At 46.5% G+C, this 13,897-nt stretch overlaps 1 protein-coding gene across 1 annotated transcript in view; it reads right to left on the bottom strand.

The window, feature by feature from the left end:
* Window positions 1–13,897, bottom strand: part of LOC126301749 (odorant receptor Or2-like) — a 127,293-nt gene that overhangs the window by 37,929 nt on the left and 75,467 nt on the right. Inside the window, exon 3 of the mRNA XM_049991718.1 lies at window positions 4,827–4,926. Coding sequence (XP_049847675.1) covers window positions 4,827–4,926 — 100 coding nt within the window. The remainder of the gene's footprint in view (window positions 1–4,826; window positions 4,927–13,897) is intronic.

The raw sequence follows: 13,897 nt of genomic DNA, 5'->3' as shown, positions 1-13,897 counted from the left end.
CGTGTTGAGCAATTCGGCCCAACGTCCACCCGGCCTCCCGCATGCCCACTATACGCCCTCGCTCAAAGTCCGTCAACTGCACATACGGTTCACGTCCACGCTTTCGCGGCATGCTACCAGTGTTAAAGACTGCGATGGAGCTCCGTATGCCACGGCAAACTGGCTGACACTGACGGCGGCGGTGCACAAATGCTGCGCAGCTAGCGCCATTCGACGGCCAACACCTCGGTTCCTGGTGTGTCCGCTGTGCCGTGCGTGTGATCATTGCTTGTACAGCCCTCTCGCAGTGTCCGGAGCAAGTATGGTGTGTCTGACACACCGGTGTCAATGTGTTCTTTTTTCCATTTCCAGGAGTGTATTTAGATTTAAATACTTAAATCTTATTAAAAAAATTGTAAACGAATTGTGGCCATGTTTAGGGATTATTTTGACTAATGTAGCGTCACGTGACCCGACTCAGGAATACGGATATGAGCGGGAAAATCGGGCCTTTTGTCGTTGGTCCGTTGTGGTGGCAAGTTGGGAGCGGCAAAATGCCTCGAGTGTAAGCATGGACGCCAGTGTATGTGAAGGAACAACGTGAGAGTGTGTAGGTGCCGGACAAACAGTGTACAAATTGCACCGATTATTATTTGTACAATTCGGATTTATTTGTGAACTTAAAAATGCATGGCCACAACGTTAAAGTGTTTCTTTTGAATAAATCAGTTTCAATCTGAATCTGTTATAGTTCAATTCACTGCTGTTCAAAAAGTAGCCAATATATGACTCAATAGTAGGGGCGCAAATGCAACCGTTTACTACCAACCCCCTTTGCAGATGAGCCACGTGAAAAATAGGTAGTGAGCCCGAGTTCAGCAGCATGCTGTTGGGGTTATTGCAAATTTTGGTGATAAAGATATCAGTAAATTAGCCTACTATGATTATTTTCGTTCACTGCTTTTCATGTGGCATTTTTTGGGACAATTCGTCATTAAGAGAGAAAGTATTCATTGCACAAAAGCGTGTAATCAGAATAATAGCTGGAATCCACTCAAGACTGTCTTGCAGACACTTCTTTAAGGAACTTGGGAAATTCACAGTACCTTCTCACTACATATATTCACTTATGAAAATTATTATTAATAACCCATCCCAATCCAAAAATAACAGCGAAATGCATAGCAACAACACTAAAAGAAACGATGACATTCACGAATGTGGATTAAATCTCACTTTGCCACAGAAAAGGGTGAATTATTCTGCCACAAATACTTTGATCATTTGCCAAACAGCATTAAAAGTCTGACAGATAGCCAACCAACATTTAAAAGCAAATTAAAAGAATTTCTGAGTAACAACTTCTTCTATTCAATGGATGGATGTTTAGATATGAAGTAGTAACTGTAAAAAAATTAATTAATTAATTATTTTGTGTAAAGAATATTTATGTTAAAGGGACACAATACACATAATTACGAAATGTCGTATTCACGAGCTATGGAACAAGGATTTATGTATGTATGTCTGTATGTATTACCTTCTGCCCTGCTCTCAGAACGGGTTTCGAAAAGGAAAAGGCACCATAGATAACCTAGATCTCTTAACTACCGACATAGAACGTGTTTATGCTTTTAATGGTTTCTTGACGGCACTGTTTTACGATGTTTCCGGAGCGTATGATATTATGGACGTGAACGTCCTGTTCCGGAAGCTCCAGTCGATGGGTGTGCCAGACTTCATTATCCGCAACATTTGCTCTCTCCTACGACTACGTGTAATCTGCATCAAACAACAGGACAATAGCTTGCACGGGCCGCGGCAAGTCTCCATCTAAAGTCTTATTCTTTATGCAGTGTACTCGTCAAACCTCCGCAAAATTTTTGGTCCTACAGTAAAAATCCTAATGTACAGCGATGACATCGGCATGTACAAGTTTTCTCTCAGCTTTAGAATGACGCTAAGGTGGGTAGCTTGAGCGGCGTGCATTTTGTATTCGTAGAAGTGCAGAATTGGACTGAATCTGTCAGATATAAAATCTCGTCTTTGCATTCCAGAGATGGACGACAACTCCCGAGGTACGAGTAGAGCCTTTTACCATTCCGGGAAGGAGCCCAGTCAAGTGGCTCGGACTCATTGTCGACAGCAGACTGACGTGTGCAAGCCATGTGGAATATTTGATTTCCAAGCTCGGTCGATCATTGATTATGCTACGGCCGGTACCTCTCGTTTAGAGGGGAGCTGATGTTACAGTCCGAAATGATTGGGTCTATACTGCATTATGGGTGCACGTTATACGTCAACGCCTCGACATATGTGACACCCTTCGTTCTAAAATACTCTCTGCCTACTGCATTTAGCTTGGAATACGACTTACCAAACTACCAGCTACCGATCTTCTATTAGCCTAGGGGATCGGATAGAACTTTCATTACTTCTACTGGTGTTTCCTATCTGACTGCATCAATCTGGCCTTCATTGGCAAGCTTTCACTGACGGCTCCAAAGCAAGAGAGGGCACCGGCTTTTCTTACTTCTGCTGAGATCCACTGTCTTGTGCTATTTTTAAGTTACCGACGGAAGCCAGCATCTTCACTACTGAAGTTCTTGCAGTTAAGGAAATCCTTCAATTTGCGGCAAATCAGTTCGACGACATGTTTTGTCTCACGGCTTCGAGGAGAGCACGGGAAAACCTAGAAAAGCAGCAACACTAACCGCCATGTGCTCGGTGTAATGAAGTTAAACTATCAGTGTAAAAGTCAGCATAAACGAGTGCAGTCATTATGAATCAAGGGACTCTCTAAAAAATGAAATGAGCGTATGGCATCGTTGGCCGGGAAGCCTCAACCGGAGAAGTTCGGCAATGAAGTGCAAGTCTTATTTCAGTCGACGCCACGTTGTGTGACTTGCGCGCCGGTGATGAGGATGAAATGGTGATGAAGACAATACAAAACCCAGTCTCCGAGCGCAGAAAATCTCCAACCGGTCGGGAATCGAACCTGGGCCCGCTTGCATGGGAGGCGAGCACATTACCACCCAGGTAAGCAGGCGGACAAGGGACACACTGGTACCTCGTGGAACGAGATGGCGGACCACCTAGCGAAGCAAAGTGTGAGTGATGGCCAGCCTTACTGTACCTGCCTGCCACATATAGGCTTTGCTGCTGGCGTAAAGAAAAAGATTCATTAAGAAGGGTCGAAGACGTGGGAGTTCAAAGGAAGGCACTATGCTGCAATACAGCCGAGTATTCCGCGAAAAACCTGATTGTCACAAATCATCTAGATGTCATACCACTACTATAACGCGCATCCGGCTGGGTCAAGGCTGTTACCCTTCATATCTTTATAGGACGAAAGTTCAGCCATCTCTATACTGCGAACTCCACCCAACTGAGACTGCAGACTTCAACCATGTGATACTAGGGTGTAGAAGCTATGAAAAACAACGCCGAAAGTTTCTTAAGGCCTTGATCAGAGTAGGAATTCCCCATCCTACGTCTGTGACAGACCTACTTCGACAGCTGATCACAACGGACTTCGTCAGTATTGTCCATTTTTTTACAAAAAGTGGAAATTCAATTATAAGTCAGACATACAGGTGCCAGCTCAAGAATATGGACTGTGTTGAATGTGCAAATGTACAGAGTGTACCATGAAGTTTACCCAGAATTAATGTAGTTTCTAATGCTTCTGCTGTATACATGATATTGTTTACCAAACCGTAGTTACTCACTTTTCCTGCTAAATGTTTAATGCCACAGGTCAATGTAATTTTACAACTCCATTTACGAGTGAGCCGTGCCTCTGTTATGACTTCCGTGATAGGAACCGATAATTTAGTACAAAGGACCCCTACTCTCTCTGGCTATCAGCTATTTCAGTCTACGAGTCTACAAGTCTACATGGATCATCAACATGTCATCACCTCCAGGCTCTGCCGCTGCCAACTGCAGCCCTGCTGTTCGCACTAAGTCTGATGCAGTGGGCAGAGTGCACAACAACCTGCGGGCCATCTGCGGGTCTAACTCAGCTGCTGCCGGTTTATTACCCTGGACGTGTACAACTACAACTCGAGGCCAGGACCGTGCAGCCACTCAGCCATCATTGCCTGTTTAGGCAAACTCCTTACTGTAAACCACTGATTACATGAGTAGGCACTGCTGCTGCCAGCCGTCTCACCCGCGCTGGTTCTGTGATGTGGTCCTGCATGCCGCTGAACAATCAGGCTGCCTCTAGTCTATGTGATAGTGTGATAGCCATGATGGCTGCCTCGAGATGCTGGAGTCAGCGACCTTACTGTCGCTGCCGTCAACGTTTCACTGGCCGTGCGATACCACAAGCTGCCGAGCCAATTGCTAACGACCGCACCTCTTCACCAACCATATACAGTTTATGACTTGGCCGATTTGACTTCTGCAACCACCATTCCAACCGCTGTAGTCTGCTGAGCAATAAATGAATGTTCTAACAATGATGTTTTCATGACGATACGGGACGATTACCAGGCATACACTCACTGCTCCACTGGAACCGTATATAGGGCAGTGATTTGCTGGCCTCCTGACCTCTGCCAACCCAGTTCCACCTGCCACCATAGAGGCCTGCCACCCCCAGGCTCCATAGAATGTGCAATAATGCAAAAGTGAAGATGTAACTCATGTACTTCGTTTATTAAGAAGTCAACTCTAGTGTAAGTTCCAAATGACAGTAGCTGATTGTGATGAGATTTAAAACCGACGATAGAAGGTAATTTCTCCAGTAATCAGTGACAGCCTACGTAGAATACTCAGTGCACACGAGATTCTTTCGGTAAGACTGTCAATGAGATACAGTATAACTTTATACTTACGAATGTTATTTGGTACAATGTGAGACAAATGCCGCCCACGCAAAGGAGAAACTGCGCCAGAGGAACTGGATTCATCAAGTTTTCTAAGAAATCGAGGTATCTGTGAAAGAGAAACAGTAATGGTTGAAGCAATTCCAACGGTACTGGATCAGAGGTGCAGCATATATAAGTAAAGGAAATATACACGATAATGAAAATAAAGAACAGATATTTCCACGTAACACGAAAAAAAGCACTTTCAACACTTCTACAATCAACAGTTTTATTGCTTTTGAGCTGTTATCCAGATAGCATGATGCTAAAGAGGAGCGTTTGGACTCAGGATCTCGTTGCTGATCAGTAACGCTTTCCGTGGGTCTTCCACGATCAGTCCTGTACATAGAGGGCGGGAGCCCCGTCTAAATACACTCCTGGAAATTGAAATAAGAACACCGTGAATTCATTGTCCCAGGAAGGGGAAACTTTATTGACACATTCCTGGGGTCAGATACATCACATGATCACACTGACAGAACCACAGGCCCATAGACACAGGCAACAGAGCATGCACAATTTCGGCACTAGTACAGTGTATATCCACCTTTCGCAGCAATGCAGGCTGCTATTCACCCATGGAGACGATCGTAGAGATGCTGGATGTAGTCCTGTGGAACGGCTTGCCATGCCATTTCCACCTGGCGCCTCAGTTGGACCAGCGTTCGTGCTGGACGTGCAGACCGCGTGAGACGACGCTTCATCCAGTCCCAAACATGCTCAATGGGGGACAGATCCGGAGATCTTGCTGGCCAGGGTAGTTGACTTACACCTTCTAGAGCACGTTGGGTGGCACGGGATACATGCGGACGTGCATTGTCCTGTTGGAACAGCAAGTTCCCTTGCCGGTCTAGGAATGGTAGAACGATGGGTTCGATGACGGTTTGGATGTACCGTGCACTATTCAGTGTCCCCTCGACGATCACCAGAGGTGTACGGCCAGTGTAGGAGATCGCTCCCCACACCATGATGCCGGGTGTTGGCCCTGTGTGCCTCGGTCGTATGCAGTCCTGATTGTGGCGCTCACCTGCACGGCGCCAAACACGCATACGACCATCATTGGCACCAAGGCAGAAGCTACTCTCATCGCTGAAGACGACACGTCTCCATTCGTCCCTCCATTCACGCCTGTCGCGACACCACTGGAGGCGGGGTGCACGATGTTGGGGCGTGAGCGGAAGACGGCCTAACGGTGTGCGGGACCGTAGCCCAGCTTCATGGAGACGGTTGCGAATGGTCCTCACCGATACCACAGGAGCAACAGTGTTCCTAATTTGCTGGGAAGTGGCGGTGCGGTCCCCTACGGCACTTCGTAGGATCCTACGGTCTTGGCGTGAATCCGTGCGTCGCTGTGGTCCGGTCCCAGGTCGACGGGCACGTGCACCTTCCGCCGACCACTGGTGACAACATCGATGTACTGTGGAGACCTCACGCCCCACGTGTTGAGCAATTCGGCGGTACGTCCAACCGGGTTCCCGCATGCCCACTATACGCCCTCGCTCAAAGTCCGTCAACTGCACATACGGTTCACGTCCACGCTGTCGCGGCATGCTACCAGTGTTAAAGACTGCGATGGAGCTCCGTATGCCACGGCAAACTGGCTGACACTGACGGCGGCGGTGCACAAATGCTGCGCAGCTAGTGCCATTCGACGGCCAACACCTCGGTTCCTGGTGTGTCCGCTGTGCCGTGCGTGTGATCATTGCTTGTACAGCCCTCTCGCAGTGTCCGGAGCAAGCATGGTGGGTCTGACACACCGGTGTCAATGTGTTCTTTTTTTCCATTTCCAGGAGTGTATATTTAAAGGTTAGTGGTAACATTCCATGTGAAGACCCAAACCCTTCTTGAAACCATTTTACGAATGTGCCTTCAGCTGCCGTGGTGCACTTCTATCGCTTTATCGGAATCCATAGGTATTGGAATTTTCATTTTTAGGCGTGGGAGTACGGATGAAACAGGTGGTGCATTATCGTTCGAGCAGCACAGACGTGGCAATGTGCTAAGATTGTTAGTTGGTGAGAAGCTTCAGGTCTCTATCCGGGAGCTGGTGTTGAAATACCGCGACAATGTGACGAGAGCCATTCTCGTAACCTACCAACTTCACTTCCACATAGGAGGATGAGTATCATATTCACATCAGATTGCCCTACTTTGAACTCTTTCCATGTTCTCCGTCAACCCTATCCGGTAACGATGCCATATCACGCAGGCAGTCTGTGTAGTAGATTTGTTGTGTGTTCTAAGTGGTCTGCCATAAAACGCAGTTTTTGGTTCGCCTTCCCCACAACACCCTTTGAAGTGATGTTTCTAATTTCAGTTGTTCTTAATAGTACTCCCTATGTACTGACCCGACAAAATTAAAATTTCCAACCCGAAATTTAACATATGTTACTTCATACTCATGTTAAAGATGTTATGATTAAATGTTTCTCTGAGACATCTCTTCATTATCTACGACAATGATCGAAGCAAAAGAAATGAATTAAAATTTGTGCCACCGCCGGGACTCGAACCCGGGTCTCCTTGTTTCCTAGGCAATAATGCTAACTCTTGGGTAGTTCGTGCAGCACAAACTTTAAATTATTTATTCTGGTTCGATCATGTGAAATAATTCTCACATTTTATCGCTGAGAGACAAATACCACTTTTCGCACCATACGGATACGTTTATGAATAATTCTGCGATTGGTTTTTATCTTCGAATGACTTTCCTAGACAGTAAACGACACCATGATCTACAAACAATCTGGAAAGAATGCTGAGATTGTTTCCTTAACCGCTTATACAGATTAAGAACTTGACATGGCCTATAATACTTTCTTGGGAACCCCAGATATCACTTTTGAAGACTTCCAGTCAGTTACTATGAAATATGACATTTCTATATATTTCTTATTCCAGCTACACACCAAAAAATATTTACAAGTCAGGACATAAATTTCAGTTTACCATCTTCAGACCTAAAATATATATACACAGAGCTAGTACATGGTACGAAATATACCAAAAATTACAGAAACAAGAGATCAGCAATCAATTTAAGCAAAAAAGAAACATTCACACGCCCCAATAGAAAAAGTATACTACTCATACCCACTCACTTTCATTAGCCACACGAGCTTCGTCTTATCTTTATAAAATTTTTACTTCTACATAAATAATTCGCCGGCGGCACGTTGCGAAGAATACCTTGAGCAACTACTATTCATTTCCTTTCCAGTTCCACCCACAAATGGAGCGAGGGAAAAACGACTCTATACACTTCGTCGTAGAAGCTGTAATTTCTCTTGTATTCGTGATCCTTACGTAGGAGGCAGTAGAATCGTCCTGAAGTCAGCCACAAGTGCGGTTATCTAAATTTTCCAGTAAGTATTTCGCGAAAGGAATGTCGGTTTCCTTCAGAGAATTCCCATTCCATTTCACAGAGCATTTCCATAAAACTCGCGTGTTTATCCAACCTATCGGTAACGAATTTAGCTCCAAGCCTGTGAGCTACTTCGATGTTTTCGTTTACTCCGACCTGAAGGGGATCCCAAACACTCGAGAAGTACTCAAGATTGGTTACACTGGTGATCTATATGCGATCCCCTCTATACACTGCCGGAAAATAAATTAGTATGCCCTTTTAGAGGTTTCCAATTCACTTCCACTGAAAAAGTGCATATGAAGTACACGAAACAATTCCAATTACAGATAAATAGCGCAAACGGCTCTGACGTACAAGGTGTCGACCCATGCTGAAATACCACGCTGCGTAGCCTCTACAGGTGGCAAGGCAGGCGCTGATTCTGACACCCAGCCGATCGTACTGATGGTGAATACTTCCTGGGATGTGATAAGCCACGCCTGCTTGACCTGTTCACGTAGTTCTATAAGAATTGTTCGTCTAGAAATTGTGCTGGCCATGGAAGCTGCTGCACGTCTTGCACATCGCGTTGAGTTTCACATGCAGTATGTATGTATGAACCATGGACCTTGCCGTTGGTGGGGAGGCTTGCGTGCCTCAGCGATACAAATGGCCGTACCGTAGGTGCAACCACAATGGAGGGGTATCTGTTGAGACGCCAGACAAACGTGTGGTTCCTGAAAAGGGGCAGCAGCCTTTTCAGTAGTTTCAGGGACAGCAGTCTGGATGATCGACTGATCCGGCCTTGCAACACTAACCAAAACGGCCTTGCTGTGCTGGTACTGCGAACGGCTGAAAGCAAGGGAAACTACAGCCGTAATTTTTCCCGAGGGCATGCAGCTTTACTGTACGGTTAAATGATGATGGCGTCCTCTTGGATAAAATATTCCGGAGGTAAAATAGTCCCCCATTCGGATCTCCGGGCGGGGACTACTCAAGAGGATGTCGTTATTAGGAGAAAGAAAAGGTTAGAAAATTTAATAAGGGAAATTGATAGGCTAAAGTTAGATATAGTGGGAATTAGTGAAGTTCGGTGGCAGGAGGAACAAGACTTCTGGTCAGGTGAATACAGGGTTATAAACACAAAATCAAATAGGGGTAATGCAGGACTAGGTTTAATCATGGATAAAAAAAATAGGAATGCGGGTAAGCTACTATCAACAGCATAGTGAACGCATTATTGTGGCCAAGATAGACACGAAGCCCACGCCTACTACAGTAGTACAAGTTTATATGCCAACTAGCTCTGCAGATGATGAAGAAATTGATGAAATGTATGTTGAGATAAAAGAAATTATTCAGGTAATGAAGGGGGACGAAAATGTAATAGTCATGGGGGACTGGAGTTCGAGAGTAGGAAAAGGGAGAGAAGGAAACATAGTGGGTGAATATGGATTGGGAGAGAGCAATGAAAAAGGAAGCCATCTGGTACAATTTTGCACAGAGCATAACTTAATCTTAGCTAACACTTGGTTCAAGGTTCATAAAAGAAGGTTGTATACATGGAAGAATCCCGGAGATACAAGAAGGTTTCAGATAGCTTATATAATGGTAAGACTGAGATTTATTAACCAGGTTTTAAATTGTAAGACATTTCCAGGGGCAGATGTGGACTCTGGCCACAATCTATTGGTTATGAACTGTAGATTGAAACTGAAGAAACTGCTATGTTGGAATTTAAGGATATGGGACCTGGATAAACTGACTAAGAGAGAGGTTGTACAGAGTTTCAGGGAGAGCATAAGGGAACAATTGACAGGAAAGGGCGAAAGAAATACAGTAGAAGAAGAATGGGTAACTCTGAGGGATGAAGTAGTGAAGGCAGCAGAGGATCAAATAGGTACAAAGGCGAGGGCTCGTAGAAATCCTTGGGTAACAGAAGAAATAATGAATTTAATTGATGAAAGGAGAAAATATAAAAATGCAGTAACTGAAGCAGCCAAAAGGGTTTACAAACGTCACAAAAATGAGATCGACAGGAAGCGCAAAATAGCTAAGCAGGGATGGCTAGAAGATAAATGTAAGGATGTAGAGGCTTATCTTACCAGGTGTAAGATAGATACTGCCTACAGGAAAATTAAAGAGACCTTTGGAGAGAAAAGAGAATATCAAGAGCTTAGATGGAAACCCAGTTCTAAGCAAAGAAGGGAAAGCAGAAAGGTGGAAGGAGTATATAGAGGGTCTATGCAAGGACGATGTACTTGAGGACAATATTATGGAAATGGAAGAGGATGTAGATGAAGATGAAATGGGAGATGCGATACTGCGTGAAGAGTTTGACAGAGCGCTGAAAGACCTGAATCGAAACAAGGCCCCGGGAGTAGACAACATTCCATTGGAACTACTGACGGCCTTGGGAGAGCCAGTCCTGACAAAACTCTACCATCTGGTGAGCAAGATGTATGAAACAGGCGAAATACCATCAGACTTCAAGAAGATTATAATAATTCCAATCCCAAAGAAAGCAGGTGTTGACAGATGTGAAAATTACAGAACTATCAGTTTAATAAATCACAGCTGCAAAATTCTAACGCGAATTCTTTACAGACGAATGGAAAAACCGGTAGAAGCCGACATCGGTGAAGATCAGTCTGGGTTCGGCAGAAATGTTGGAACACGTGAGGCAAAACTGACCCTACAACTTATCTTAGAAAATAGATTAAGGAAAGGCAAACCTACGTTTCTGGCATTGGTAGACTTACAGAAAACTTTTGACAATGTTGACTGGAATACTCCCTTTGAAATTCTAAAGGTGGCAGGGGTAAAATACTGGGAGCGAATGACTATTTACAATTTGTACAGAAACCGGATGGTAGTTATAAGAGTTGAGGGGCATGAAAGGGAAGGAGCGGTTGGGAAGGGAGTGAGACAGGGTTGTAGCCTCTCCCCGATGTTATTCAATCTGTATATCGAGCAAGCAGTAAAGGAAACAAAAGAAAAATTCGGAGTAGGTATTAATGCCCATGGAGAAGAAATTCAAACTTTGAGATTCGCTGATGACATTGTAATCCTGTCAGAGACAGCAAAGGACTTGGAAGAGCAGTTGGACGGAATGGACAGTGTCTTGAAAGGAGGATACAAGATGAACATCAACAAAAGCAAAACAAGAATAATGGAATGTAGTCGAATTAAGTCGGGCGATGCTGAGGGAATTGGATTAGGAAATAAGGCACTTAAAGTAGTAAAGGAGTTTTGCTATTTGGGGAGAAAAATAACTGATGATGGTCGAAGTAAAGAGGATATGTCTCTGAGCACTATGGGACTTAACATCTGTGGTCATCAGTCCCCTAGAACTTAGAACTACTTAAACCTAACTAACCTAAGGACATAACACACATCCATGCCCGAGGCAGGATTCGAACCTGCGACCGTAGCAGTCTCGAGGTTCCGGACTGAGCGCCTAGAACCGCGAGACCACCGCGGCCGGCCTAAAGAGGATATAAAATGTAGGCTGTCAATGGCAAGGAAAGCGGTTCTGAAGAAGAGAAGTTTGTTAACTTGACGTGAGGTCGGTCGCTTGACGGCGCCCTTTGCCGGCGCGCCGTAAGGCACGGAGGCTCGCACTGGGGCATATCGCTTCCAGTCGTGCGTGGCGCGGCAGTCCTCACAGGGGAAGTGATGCGTCTCTCATTGCCTCTGCTTCCCAAGTGGCTCTTTCCGCCTTCCCGTGGTGCCAGATGTTAAGCTTGGCTTCTGCCTTGCGACAAAAGGAAGAGCTGCGACCCAACCCGATGCGAAAGCGAAGGGTGCGTGGCACAGTGGGAGCTGTGTCGAGGGACCGAACATCAGTCCCTTCCACTCGCAGGGCACAGACCAACAGGTGCTCTGCATGCCGGCGATCTCGTTTGTCGGCGTGGGATCGCGGCGCGTGTCGGGAAGGGTGCTTCGCCGCGCCCCTGGGTAACCGGGGCGTGTTCTGCCAAACCCAGGAGGTGGTGACATCGTCTGGGCCAGGTTAGATGGGTCCAGACCGCCGAACGACTGGGGGACAGGCCCGCCACCTGAGTAGGAGTGGGTCCCTGGCCGAGAGGTGGAAACTCGGGCAAGTAGGCGGCGAAGGGCGAGAGGTGCATCCGCCTCTCCGGAGTGCGGGGTGCAGTTGCCAGGGTGCGTCGCGTGAAATCGCCGATGACGGAGTCGCCGAGGGGGACCAGTGCGCTGGAAACGGTGCGCTGAACCCAGCAGCTCTGGAGTGTTCTTGACCTAGGGGCGATGTCGGTGGGCGAGCTGCAGAAGTCCCCCCCCCCCCCCCCCCATGCCAGAGGAGCCGGTCCGGGGCAAGAGACGGCTCCCACCCCTCTTTTATCACTCGTTCAATATGGCGACACCAGAGACGAGTGATTCGAGTGCGCCATCGCGAGCTTCCTTGATGTCTAAACCCGCTCCTCAGGACGAGTTGGGACAGGCAACTGATGAAAACGTGCTGCAAAGACACACGAGGATCACGTTGCTCCTTGAGCAAAACATCAAAAATGGGAAGGTCAGTCAGGCGGCATTAACGATAATTAAAAATGAAATGGTGGCGTGGGCCATCGCTAACGCCAAGCTTGAGGGCCGCGTCGAAGGATTAACAAAAGAAAATGAAAGATTAAGGATGCAACCTGTGAAGACCTGGGCGGCAGTGGTCGCACCAGCGCCACCAAAACCGCAAACAACCAAGGATACCATTGCCAGAGTCACCAAACGATCAGACACAACGGTCTTTCTAAGGACCCTGCCTGGTCAGGACACTAGTGTGAAAAAGATACAGGAGCTGCTCACTACCACCATAAATCCTGCAAAAGATAGAGTCAGAATCAACAAAGATAAACCAAGTAAAAATTCGGTAATCGTCGAAGTTTCATCGGAAAAGGACAAAGAAAAATTACTAAACAATGCCAAACTAAACTCGGTGGTCAAATGCGAGCCACCAAGGAAAAGAAACCCATTAATCATCTTACATGATGTACCAACGATTATGACGAATGAGGAACTGCAAAATGCTATAAAGGCACAAAAATTTGAGGATGTGACAGATGAACAATTTAAAGGAAATTTCAATCTGAGATTCAAAACGGGGCCTCTGGACCGTGATGTGGTGCATCACGTCGCTGAGGTCTCCGCTCAAATGTGGAGAAAAGTAACTGCATTGGGCAAATTATACATCGGCTTTCACGCCATAAATACACGTGACTATTTGGTTGTACCGCGTTGCCACAATTGTGGAGATCTCGACCACGTACCGCCGAATTGCTCAACACGTGGGGCGTGAGGTCTCCACAGTACATCGATGTTGTCGTCAGTGGTCGGCTGAAGGTGCACGTGCCCGTCGACCTGGGACCGGACCGCAGCGACGCACGGGACGAATGGAGACGTGTCGTCTTCAGCGATGAGAGTCGCTTCTGCCTTGGTGCCAATGATGGTCGTATGCGTTTTTGGCGCCGTGCAGGTGAGCGCCACAATCAGGACTGCCTACGACCGAGGCACACAGGGCCAACACCCGGCATCATGGTGTGGGGAGCGATCTCCTACACTGGCCGTACACCTCTGGTGATCGTCGAGGGGACACTGAATAGTGCACGGTACATCCAAACCGTCATCAAACCCATCGTTCTACCATTCCTAGACCGGCAAGGGAACTTGCTGTTCCAAC

Source organism: Schistocerca gregaria, chromosome 1 (genome assembly GCF_023897955.1).
Source record: "Schistocerca gregaria isolate iqSchGreg1 chromosome 1, iqSchGreg1.2, whole genome shotgun sequence".
In the NCBI taxonomy this organism is placed as follows: domain Eukaryota; kingdom Metazoa; phylum Arthropoda; class Insecta; order Orthoptera; family Acrididae; genus Schistocerca; species Schistocerca gregaria.
Note: the sequence above shows the minus strand (reverse complement) of the source record. Positions and strands in the feature narration are given on the sequence as shown.